The sequence below is a fragment of the Notolepis coatsorum genome (assembly GCF_963971535.1).
Source record: "Notolepis coatsorum genome assembly, chromosome: 4".
NCBI classification, from domain to species: Eukaryota; Metazoa; Chordata; class Actinopteri; order Aulopiformes; family Paralepididae; genus Notolepis; species Notolepis coatsorum.
The window spans coordinates 171,061,802-171,075,227 of record NC_140168.1 but is presented as its reverse complement, the minus strand read 5'-3'; the positions used below and the strand labels follow the sequence as shown (position 1 = coordinate 171,075,227).

Genomic DNA, 13,426 nt, shown 5'->3' with positions numbered 1-13,426 from the left:
ATAAATGTATGTTTTAAATACAGTTGTAAGAAAATTACAAAGTGTTTAGTGGAAGGTTATGTAGAAGGGAATGGCATTTTAACCTCTTAAGCCCTAGCCATATTTTCTGAAAATGTGCCTAAAAGTACATACGCAAGTAAATGGAAGATTGCTCCACTTCTACAAGGTTTGTTTGCATGTTATTGGTATCTAGGGACATCTATGGATCTCAGGGAATGTATTCCCAGTGTGTCTGTTACTATGCTTGAGTAAATTGTAGTGAACCAAAGGAGAATATCAATTATTATTATAATTTATTTATTTTCATCTTTGATTACCTCCACCACCTCTCCCCCTGGAGACATCTCTCTACATCAGTGGTCACCAACCCGTCGATCTTGATCGACTGGTCGATCTTTGAGACTGTCCCTGTAGATCTTTCCATGAAAATTAAAAAAAAAAAAAAAAAAAAAAAAAAAAAATTTAGATCTTACCCTGAGAGTCCACATTACAGTTCTACTTTTGTTTTGATGTGAAAAGTGATGCTGCACTTAGCACTGACTGAGAAAGTACACATAGAGTTCTACTTTTGTTTTGATGTGAAAATGATGCTGCACTTAGCACTGACTGAGAAAGTACACATAGAGTTCTACTTTTGTTTTGATGTGAAAATGATGCTGCACTTAGCACTGACTGCACTTAGCACTGACTGCACTTAGCACTGACTGAGAAAGTAAACATTACAGTTCTACTTTTGTTTTGATGTGAAAAGTGATGCTGCACTTAGCACTGACTAAGAAAGTACACATTACAGTTCTACTTTATAAAATGCTAATTGTAAATATGTTTGTCAATGTTAATAATATGAGAAAGTCCACATTACAGTTCTACTTTTGTTTTGATGTGAAAAGTGATGCTGCATAAGATGACTGCACTTAGCACTGACTGAGAAAGTACATAATAGTTCTACTTTGACGTTTTAATGTTGGACCAAAGCATTGCATGTAATTAGAATACAGGCAAATAAGTCATTTAGTTTAAAGTACAATCTTGGCTGTCTTTTTCTCTCAACGCTTCAATAGGTAGATCTTGCCTTCACCAAAAAAAAAAAGTGATCTTGGGCTTAAAAAGGTTGGTGACCACTGCTCTACATCCTCTAAACACACGTGTTTGGGAGGACTGAAAATAAATAATACATCCCCTCACATACAGTATACTTTAAAGGTTTCCCACAATAATGTATGAGGTTTCATTATTATCATTAGTTAAAAAAGAAATGTGATTCTACGTATTCACAGAACTTTAGGATTTGTGTGTGTGCATCACACACATTCATATTATCCATAATGTTTCCAATGAAATTACTTGCATTAGAATATGTTATTTTTCTTTTTTTAAGAGTAGAAAATAACCTATCCATGTATGGGTCCAACACCAAATTAAAAACCCCTTGATGATTAGGCTGGTGTTTGAAATGTCTGGTATTAAAAACCTAAAACCATCCTAAATAATTCAGGATCATCACAATTTGGCCCATACGTATATATTCAACAGTATCATTGGAGTGTGTAATTCACCCGTAACCATAACATACCTCCCGTCTTTATCCAATATTGTGGATTGTTGTCTGAAAGGAACCCCCCCTTCTGAATCAAGATGGCCGCCCCTCTTTCATCGAAAATGTGGAATGATATATTTGGCTTATCCTTCTACACCTACGTTTATTGTGAGCACTTTTTTATGATGGGTTTCCCGTAAGAAAATCACATCTGCTTGTAATGCCTTTAAATACGACAGCACCTTGCTCCTTTCCACTGGCTCATTAACTCTGTTTACGTTCCATGTACAGTAGACCAGCGGTTCTCAACAGGGGTGTCGCAGAGAGCTGCCAGGGGTGCCTTGAGATGAGAAAAAAAATCTAAATATTTTTTTTTCTTTTTTAAATTATTTTTGGATTACAGAAAATTATCACTAAAGTGCTATCTGTTGCAGCTGCACTGTTTTCCATGAAAATACCATATTTGGATACGTTTGACCATTTCTCAAAATCTGAAAATCATTATTTAATAAAACACAGAAAAGGATCACCAAGTTACTCTGGATAAAAAAAACCTTTACAGACAACATTGAGACAAAGCTTCCTGACACATCTCCATCCAAACTCTTGGAAGAACTCATTGAAATCTCATCTGATACCACCTGGAGAGCTAGTTTCAGAGTGTGGTGCTGAGTACCAAGTATCTCATGATGCAGCATGTAGGGCCAAGTTGAGCCTTGATGATGACATGCGTGTTGCCTTGTCAAAGATCTCCCCACGTATTGACCGTATTATTAGCCAGCAGCAGCGGACCTCGCATTGAGCTAGAAATGTCCACTGAGTGAACGAGTGCTTATTTTCTGTATTTATTTATATTTTTTGAGAAATGGTAACTTGGTGATCCTTTTCTGTATTTAAAAGAAAATACATGATTTTCAGTTTTTGAGAAATGTTCAAACTTATCCAAATATGCTATTTTATGGAGAACAGTGCAGCTGCAACAGATAGCACTTTAGTGATCATTTTCTGTATTTAAAAAAAATACATGATTTTCAGTTTTTGAGAAATGGTCACACTTATCCAAATACGCTGTTTTTATGGAAAAGTGTGCGGCTGCAACATATAGCACTTTAGTGATAATTTTCTGTAATTTTATTTAAAGAAATATGCTATTTGATTTACTACTACAAGCAGTGTAATGTCAACAGTACTAAGCCATTTAGACCTGAAACACCTGTTAATAATGCATTATATAGCCTGCATATACACACAAATGTGTTTCCCGGTTTCTTAAAAAGACATTATTTTGAAAGCAAGCACTTTTGTCATCATTGTAGCAAAAAAGACAGCACCAGAAAAGTCTTTATCGTATGTAGGGGTGCCCTGGAATATTTTATTGAACACAGGGGTGCCTTGGCAGCAGAAAGGTTGAGAACCCCTGTTAGACCACTTCTTACCCCTTTTTCCCTTTATATCAGCGTTCTTCTCCTCACTGTCCTCCACGGCTTCGCCAGCGCCCCCCCAGCGCCCCCCCAGCGCCCCCCCAGCTGTTCCCATCTTCACATTTACAGTTTTGCGTGTCATTTTCGGGTTTGATTTTTCAGTTGCTAAGCCTATAAGATTGTGCTGGTGCTTATACACTCGGTTCTTATACATGCTTGGTTAATTTACTCTGGCTTTGTTTTATAATGTAGTTGCAAAAGTAAAACCTGTTAGAGCTGCTGATATACACATTCATCTCACAGACGGAAGTCCGAGGGATGACTTTTAGAAATCACTGTACTGTTGCAAATATCTTTCTTACAGTGTGGTTGGTATCATTTAAAAACTTTTTTAAACAAATTAAACTTTTCCACTATCTCTTGGTTTTATGGTCTTTCGATAAAGCACTTTGTTTTTCAAAAAGAGCTTTAGAAATGAATTAGTTTATTCTCATAATTATTTGGACGTGTGGTATTTACGGATATCATATACTAGGGATATTAGGCGTTTGCTATGTTGCTACAGTGCAGATGGAAACATAAATAGCTACTGACTAGGTGTCCTTACATTTTGAACAACACACACACACACACACACACACACACACACACACACACACACACACACACACACACACACACACACACACACACACACACACACACACACACACACACACACACACACACACACACACACACACACACACACACACACACACACACACACACACACACACACACACACACACACACACAGGACTGAGGACATTCACACCACATATCCACTGTTATGTACAAACCACAGCAGACATGGAGTAGGCTCTGGAGCAGGGCTGATAGATAGAACCACTGGAGGGAATGTATGGAGCCTTCACTCCAAAACAGAACTTGGACATTGTATACGCATGCATAATGTCATCCCAATACCCTGATATCGATCTGTGTGGGGTGGGTATGCATCAGTCAAGCGCAGGGAGGGAGGGGGGGCTGTGGTCTTTGTGGGGCTAGCTCCTAGTATGTCACAGGAGCACTGAGGGCTCTTAAAGGGTTGGGATTGCGGGGTTGAATGTGATATTTCAGCTACTCTTACCAGATCTCCTGTGGCCTGTGTCTGGGGCTCAGCGTCCTGGAGGAGGCAGGGAGAGAAGAACCAGAAGCAATCAGCCAAGATATTACAATTGTACACTCTTAAAAACTACCATTCGTTTTACAACACAAACCTTCTTCTGAAGGACGACACACATCCTGTGTTAGAAGTCGACATGTGTCGAGATTATAGAGATTACAGTAAAATTATAGAGATTACAGTGATATTACAGTAATATTACAGAGATTACAGTGATATTACAGAGATTACAGTGAGATTACAGTGAGATTACAGTGAGATTACAGAGACTACAGTGATATTACAGATATTACAGTGATATTACAGAGACTACAGTGATATTACAGTGCGATTACAGTGATATTACAGTAAAATTACAGAGATTACAGTGATATTACAGAGATTACAGTGATATTACAGTGAGATTACAGTGATATTACAGATACTACAGTGATATTACAGAGATTACAGTGAGATTACAGTGAAATTACAGAGACTACAGTGATATTACAGATACTACAGTGATATTACATAGATCACAGTGAGATTACAGAGATTACAGTGTGCCACATTCAAGTTAAATAACTTTTACATTTTTTATTTAACCAGGCAGGTAAATTAAGAACACATTCTTATTTACAATGATGTTTTTCTCTTTGTATTACTACTTTTGATTGTGTCTTATTTGTCTGTATACTCAACAGTACTGTAAACGAGGACAAGCTCAATGGTCTTTTGCGTGTTTTTGTTTTTTTAAATAACGTTTTTATGATGATGATGATTATCACCTGTGATATCGCACCATGCTCCGCGTCAAACATCGTGAGAATGCTCTGAATCGCTTGTACGCGCGTGCAGGTGCCCATGTGGATATGACGTGATCAGGCAGTCGACACTGAGGAGCGGAGGTGTGATCTTAATACTGAACTAACGACCGGCACATCTGCAGTCGGTGCATCGAAGAAACACAAGGAGATCATGAATATATGTGACCGAGTCCAGGGTTTGTGCCTACATGTCTCTATTTTCATTTTCCAGATTTTTACAGATTGTGAAAGTACAGAATGTAAGCTTTCAAATGATGTGTCATACTTTGCAATATGAGAATGTTTTGAATATCATATATTCATTTAAATCTTGTAACTCAGTCTGTTGTCTAAAACACTCAAGGGGAGAAAACGCCTCTCAAAGATGTTCACGCTTTAGCTAGTTTGGGGGGGGCGGGGGGCGTGGACAACTACCCTCACCTGAATGCGTCCATCGTTAACGTTAATGACTCTCTCTGTGTGAATGCCTTTACCTGGCTCAGTGAATCTGAATCCCAACACGCAGCTCTATTCAGATGCAAAAATGAACCCAGTCCCCACCTCTCCTCTGTGGAGAGCACAAACTGTGTTTCAAAACGGCATTTTTTAAACACAGAATTCTTACAATTAGAGTTATTATATCTGTTCGCTGGTGTACTAAATATGTTCTTCAACTCTCGAACTGTAGTTATATAAAAAAAAAAATAATAATTATTATTGTGTCTATCTGTCATTTCACCCTGGCGACTTGTAGGCTATAGGCTTGGGCGGTATGACGGTATTACGGTATACCGGGGTATTTAGAGATACTGACGGTATTGAAAATCAATACCGTCAAAATCACAGTTGGGGTTCAGTTTCTATTTACACTGAAACGGAGTTTCGACGGGGACTGCATTGGTTGTAGTGCACACACACACAGCACGGCCAGCAGAGGGCAGGGGAGGCGGTCCGTATTTCCCGCACAGAGCTGAGCTGAGCAAGATGGCGGCAGCATTGGCTATTGTGAGTCACGTGAGGAGAACACAGAGGTGCGTCACACTAACCTGTATGCATTTCCTCTATCTCTGAGCAGACTGCTAAAGCAATAATAATAATACGTTACCATTGAACGATAAAGCGTCGAAGTTAACCACCGTCACTCCAGCCCACGATGAGCTCCCTGACCACAGATGGCTAACGTTTTGTCAAACAAGAGCTAAACTTGCACACACTTGTCGCATTTGGACAATTAAAGGACTGGAGTCTGTTCGGATTTAAGCAAAACCCTCGCCGCCAGTGACTTCATCCAGCACAACGAGACTACGAGAGACGGAGGCACTTCTTTGGGAATGTAATATAAAATGGGGTGAGTGAGTGTTGACATTTTTTAATCCTAATGCAACTGGCTCACGTTGATACGATGGTGCCGGGCTGCCGGCTAACTAGCTACCGTTAGCTCACGTCGATACCTGGATGGTGCCGGCAGGCGGCAGTGGGCTACCTTCTGTGATTTGTTTACTTCGAGGTTGAAGAAAGTGCACTTTCAGGTTGAAAGAACGGCCCTAATCTCAACGTGTTTAAATATAAGCAAGCGTTATGTATGGTGATGATAACGAGTATATTGTTAGCTCCGCCTATATATATATATAATATATATATATACTATATTAAATATTATAGCTATGGATCTAATAACGTTGTCGATTGTGAGTTTCTTCCGGTCAACATGCAAAAAACAGATTTTTCATCCGTACATTTCCGTTTTATACCGTGGTGAATATGAGTATAGTTTGAGTGATTCTTAGTAATCCCAGGAAAAGACGCGAAAACAGCGTTTTAGTGAAATTGGAAATCAAAACAATCAATCTGAAATCAATGCTAGATTATCGGTATTATCTTTCATCATGCACGCATGAAAGGGGGTTTGGAGCGGGGCGCCCCTCCGTGCTGTGATTACTACCAACGGGACACACCACACACGCATACCACACAGACACGCTTCGATCGCGGGGAAAAAAATATCGGATCAATGCAAGATTGGTAACATATAGTCCTTTCCTTGTCTCTGATGTACTGCAAAAAGAATAATCCAATTATCTGATCGCCGTTCCAAATTTCCACAGCGATCCTGTGTCCGACGTTATCCAGCATTGCATATGAACGGATGGGCGGGGACAGTTGTCGATGCCATCCCTATAAGCGCTTGTTTTGCCAGAGTGTTTAGAACTCGCCCCCACGCTCGACTCCCGGAGTCAGCATTGCCTGCGGCTTGGGCCGATCGTCATAGTAACTCGTTTGGCTGAGTTAGCGGGAGGGAAGTCGTGGGTGGGAATCTGGCGTTGTGGACAGCGACGCCTACAGGTCAGGTATGGGCGCCTGCTCAGCGAAAGGCAGGAAGTTGTGAAGGCAGCGTGACCTCCCACGCGTTACACTTCACCAATGAGAGTCCTCGCTCCCAGTTGAAAAGAGAGCCGCTAGCTGTCTCCGCATGTGTCGGAGGAAGCATGTGGTAGACTTCAGGGTTCCCTTGTACCGACCAGTAGGGGGAACATGCGCACAACAACCAGGTAGGGGAGGGGGGGAATTGGCATAACGACTAAGTTGGGATGGGGAGAAAAGCATAGAAAAATCAGGCAGAGAGAATAAAAAAAAAAAAAAAATAAAAGAACCCGCCCCCACGCCGCAGCTCGGCAGAGAAAACAAACCACATAGTTTCAAATGGAGTGCAATAGCGGCCGCAAGACGTTAGGTGGCGGTATTGACCGTTTACCACCTCAGACGCATTCAGGACAGCCTGCACAAGGTGCCTCGATGGATTTTGAATGGCAATAGCGAATAAAAGAAATAACGAAACAGAAACGTAGATCTACGTTTCTGGCACTCAACCGCTGGGCCACGTTAACGGCATGTGTTAACACATTCACGGCCATTGGAATGTGGCTGGAATGTGGTTGGAACGCCAGCTTTCCATTACAAACTGTCACTGTGCGTCACGTTGTTTGTAGAGCTAAATCTATATTTTATATTATAGCTATGGATACAATATCATGGTCATTTGACAGTAAGAACCTTCCGTTCAAGATGCAAAAAAATTCATATTTTTTCCATCCATACGTTCCCGTTTTATACCGTGGTGAATATGAGTGTTATTTCGGAATGATCTGGGCTAATTCCTGTGAGGCTATTTATAAGCCGCGACGTGTATTATACCAAATCCATTGGCGTTTTGTCCCTGCACACGCTACAGTTAAAAAATCAAATGCATATGAATGATAGGTATTATGTTTCATCATGAATGCATGAAAGGGGGGGATCGTTTCTGAGTAATTGATTGCCAATAACGGCTTTTTTACCGATACCGATATACCGATATTGTCCAACTCTTAATTTCCAATACCGATATCAACCGATACCGATATATGCAGGGTTTCCCCCCCAAAAAAACGGAATAATTTCAGGTAATTAACATTATATGTCTTGTTGTGGAATTAACATAACATTATGCATACTTTTGACAATAAATAAAATTATATCGGACATCCCTAGTTATTACCACAACATACACTGATCAGGGAGGATGGCTATGAAATAATTGCACGATCAAGCTGAAATTGACGTTAAATTGTCCTTACCTGTGGCCAGTGGGATTCCATTACATATGGTAATTAAACATTAAAACACATGCAGCTTATAGTCCAGTGCGGCTTATATATGTACACATCATTCAATTTAGCTGCTGCGGCTTATAGTCAGGTGCGGCTTATAGTGCGAAAAGTACGGTATACGTTTTTGGCCATCAACCGCTGGCTCCCAATAACGTATATACTGTATACTGTACGTGGTTGGCCCGGAATGTGTTAAAGAAGACGTGTCCGGCCCATGGGGACATTAGCGTGTGTTGTCGGGCCTTAATAAATTTTATTTTATTTGATTTGTACACACGGCAAAACCCGCCATCTGTATGAGGCGAGACCATTCTTGTGTCGGCGTTCCATTTTCTGTATAATGAAATGAGATGTTCTAGGCATGTTCCTGGCAAAACATTAACCAGGCACCCAGAAAAGTAGCAATTTTTTTTACTTGAACTTGAGGACTGCATACTTTTTTTGAAAAGCGTATCTTTATACTTTATACTTATAGTACATGCATAAGCCTGGTCTCCTTTGAAAGATAACATTCTGAAGTTTATTACACAATAAAGAAAACTTTAGTGCTAATGAAATAGAGTAAGATTGCGATTTTGGTAAACTGTGTACACTTTTTTTTTTCATTGACGGCAATGCATGCTGTTTGTTTTTCACTTCCTGTTTTCGCTCGTCAATTTACACCTATCCCCGATTAGCACAACCCACTGTGGGGTATCATTGGAAAGCTACACTCATTGGCTACAACCCTGTCCAATAATTTTCAGTTCTAGAGCCTCGGGAGTCCGGGGTGATAATCTGACGCTCGCGTGTACAAAGTCGCACGCCTGACATATCGGCATGTAACTCGAGAACCGAGGCACGGATTCTGTCGAGTGAGGTGGCATTCGAACGGCAACAACTAGGGCTTTAATTCTATTTATAATATGTTGTATAACAAATGCAGACCCGAGCCGCTAGATGCTCGCAAAGTGCAGTGTTCCGCTGGTGGGCACATCGTCCTGAAAAGGGCCCGGGCCTTGGCATGCTTTGAAGCACTGCACCTGCTTCTAGACACGGAGGCAACTTTTTATTAATTCTTTTGGACCTACTTTTTTCTCGGTTGCGCCTCGGGCCTAACAACCACCAGGCATGATCTAATTTGTATAACACACTCCTGTGCGTGATGTAATGCTTAAGCATATCACCAAGGTTATCAAGTGGGCACCTCCCTTCACCGGTGTTTGGTCAAGTTAGGCCCACGACACCTCGGGAAGGCTCAGCGGTTCATTTCAGGGTCCCAGAACCACCCTCCTCCACTTTAGGTTCCATGATACTGTATTCTAGGGCTGTACCGAATGTCATTTTTTAACATTCAAAGCTTCGATTGAAGTATTCGAACGAAGCTTCGAATGTCTATCAAAAAAAAATTACTTTATACATTTTTCTTTCTTTTTTTTTTAAACGAAATCCTCAATTTGAATAAAGTGATTAATCTGATTAAATGAGTATTTTTCTTTTATTAAATCAACTTTCTTTAATGAATATAACTCATCAGTTTCGTCAACATAAATAATCCAATAAGGGCACGGTTGGTATGAAAGTGATGGTGACGTCTTATAGTATAATATTATAATATTAGTGTAGCCTAATCTTTAACTGCAACTGTGAAGAAAACCCCCATTGGTTTAAACAGATTGAATAGAAAAAAAGATAAAAAAAAATTTGAATTTGAATGTCAACATTATGATCGAAGCTTCGAAGCATTCGGTACAGCCCTACTGTATTCACACGACGAACCTCCCTATGGTATCCTATGTCAAACATACAATCCTTATGCCAATATCACACATGAAACACCAACAACAGAGGAAGGATTATTCTCACCCTTTGTTTACTTTGGCCCCCAGCTGACATTATTTCTCCTCAACCAAATCCACTGACTGCTTTTCGATGCTTCTTCTGACATCCAACAAGTTGATAAAGTTGATCGTGCTATAAATCCTCTGCATCCTACTTCCACCGGAAAAACCCTAGTTTTCCAATCTTGCTGTTCAGTTTCTGCTGCCAAGTATGCTTATCTACGCGTCTTCCTTTCATACGCCTCATCCACTGAATCCTCCCAAGGCATGGTAAATTCTATAAAATAGTTTCCTCCCAAATCTACCTGCATCTCCCAATCAGTAGCTCCACTTAGGTGGCCTGACTTATGCCTGCCTAAAAACTCCTCTACATGTATCCCCCTCTCTGACAAATTGAATGGCTGCACCCTCCATCCAATTACATCCTGATTACATCCCATCAACAGTCTAAAAAAGGATGTCCGTTATCCTCCACCAGCTCTCCCCCAGATACTGACCACCTCCACCAGCTCTCCCCCAGATACTGACCACCTCTCCCCCAGATACTGACCACCTCCACCAGCTCCCCAGTGTGTCTCTCTGGAGTCAGATACTGACCACCTCCACACGGCACTAAAATAAACGAGCCCCCTGTCTAACAACTAAACAGCCCTCGCTCTGAAGCAACAGTGACATTCCGCTCTAAAGACGAGTATCGACCCAGTACAGGCTTTCCCGCACCATTAAAATTATCCCTATGGCGACAGCCCGGCCAATGGCTTCGTCTGCATCCTCAGACTGTGATAATTGTCACCAATCAGCAGTTTGATTGACTTCTGCGGTGAATGGCTGCACACACACTAAACGACCCTCGTGAGTGCTGTGGAGGAGGAGCGGGGTGGGGGGCATTTTTTATGGCAACCGAGGGAGGGGGATTTAACACCCGCTCTGTGCCATAACTCATACCCAAGCGCTCAATAATGCCGGCGTTAGAGTGAGCTTGCGGGGACTGTGAGGAGATCGGCACACACGGTGTAAACACTGAGGTGATTTAAAGCTAGCTTAAAACAGCCTCATGTTGTCTTGGTCTGGGCCCTAAACAAGACTCTTCTAGCAGACTCAAAGGCCCTGTATTGTTTTTTGATGTAGCCAATAGGAGGGAAATCATGTGAGTTGTACGTTTGAGTGAAGTATCAACAAACCACTCAATCACGACACTCAGATTAAGTTGTGGGCCAAAGCAAAGATACCAATTCTCAAACAAACTGCATAGACAGGTCAGAAAAACTTTGATTTAGTGTCAACATTTTCAGAACACCTTCAACTTGTCCAATATACATTTCTATGGTAAAGAAAATGATCTGTCACATTGGGCCAAAACCTCTCATGAATGGCTGGATTTCGTAGCGAGTGGCTCACGTGACACACACAGGACCCGAGACGTGCTTGGTGAGTCTCTCTTTGACATGTATCTGGTGGAATCAAAAAAAGACTTAAACTTTTCAACACTTCCTAACACCTGGCTTTCTTTGTTTGGACATTTTGCTTGTAGTACACCAACTCTGCTGAAAATTACTTTCTGGGCGGTAGCTTCCAGATGTGCCCGTACATCAAACACACTTTCTTGTGGATAAAATGTGAGGTAACATCTGGCGACGACTTGTAAAAACACGACCTTCGGAAGGAGTAAATAGTTGTAATAAGCGCGCCGATTGATTTAGCAACTGTGTACATGAATTATTGATATCTCAAGCTGCGTGAGGCGTCGGCTTCTGACGCCAGACAATGTGCCGCAGCTACTGTACACGCGGTGTGCAGGGGTGTGTGTGGGGTGTGTGTGTGTGTGGGGTGTGTGTGTGTGCAGGGGTGTGTGTGTGTGCAGGGGTGTGTGCAGGGGTGTGTGTGTGTGTGTGTGTGTGTGTGTGGGGGGTACGCCAGCGACTGATTTATATTCAGTCGGTGTGTGTGTTTCATTCTTTCTCTATCTCTCTCTACCTACGAGCTGTCCTGCATCTGCTCATCCCCCCATCAATCAACCTGGCCAATCAGCTCAGAGCGAGAGAGAGGGAGGAGAGAAAGAGAGAGATATAGATAAGGAGATGTGGAGAGAGAGCAGTAGGAGAGAGGGGGGAAGATATACAACAGGGATAATATGAGATAGATAGATAGATAGATAGATAGATAGATAGATAGATAGATAGATAGATAGATAGATAGATAGATAGATAGATAGATAGATAGATAGATAGATAGATAGATATAGACAGACAGACAGATATAGGGGGAATGAACACAGAGAGTGTGAGAGAGAGAGAGAGAGAGAGAGATAGAGAGAGAGAGAAAGAGAGAGAGAGAGACAGAGAAAGAGAGAGATAGAGACAGATAGAAATAGAGATAAAGAGATAGGCAGATATATAGATAGAGAAGGTGGGAGGGAAGGGAGAGCTAGAAGGTGGGAAGTGAGAGAGTCTGGGGTAATGAAGTGTGATGCAGTTATGGAGCTCTATTGGTATATGAGACAAAATGATACTAGTCTATGGTGGTATATTCAGTTATTAACCCATTATCTGCCGGGTATTGTACCCATCATTGTACCCTCTCTGCCAGCGCTATAAGTCTATGGATATGTTCACCTTCTTTGCAGGGCTATAACTTTTTCAATTGTATTGCTAAATTGACATTACTATGGCCCATTCAACATCAATTATCTATCGTTCAGGATGTAGGAACGTTTTACTTTTTCATTCACACATTCATACTAAAATACCGTCTAGAGTATAAATATGTTTTTATCGTTTTCTGCAGTATTTCATAGAACGTGAGATATAGGCATAAATGCATATATTAGATGATCAAATGCAGTTTGATACCGATCAACGTTATATTAAAAATGTCAACTGTACGTGGGCGGCTACGTGGCGTAGTGGGCAAGGCACTCGCCACGAAATGCTGGAGACGCTGGGCTCGTCAGTTCGAGCCCAGCGCTCCACATTTGCTTTCAGGTTAGCTGGTCGTCCGTACTAATACACATTGGCCGGTGGGAAACTGATGGGTGGGGATCGGGCGTTG

The 13,426-nt window shown here is 41.4% G+C and overlaps 1 protein-coding gene across 1 annotated transcript in view; it reads right to left on the bottom strand.

Annotated features, from left to right (window-relative positions):
- The window catches only part of LOC311226746 (partitioning defective 3 homolog), a gene marked incomplete at its 3' end in the record, with an annotated part of 616,272 nt that overhangs the window by 160,204 nt on the left and 442,642 nt on the right, over window positions 1-13,426 (bottom strand). Inside the window, 1 exon segment of the mRNA XM_084312156.1 lies at window positions 4,091-4,126. Within this exon segment, the coding sequence (XP_084168282.1) occupies window positions 4,091-4,126 (36 nt within the window).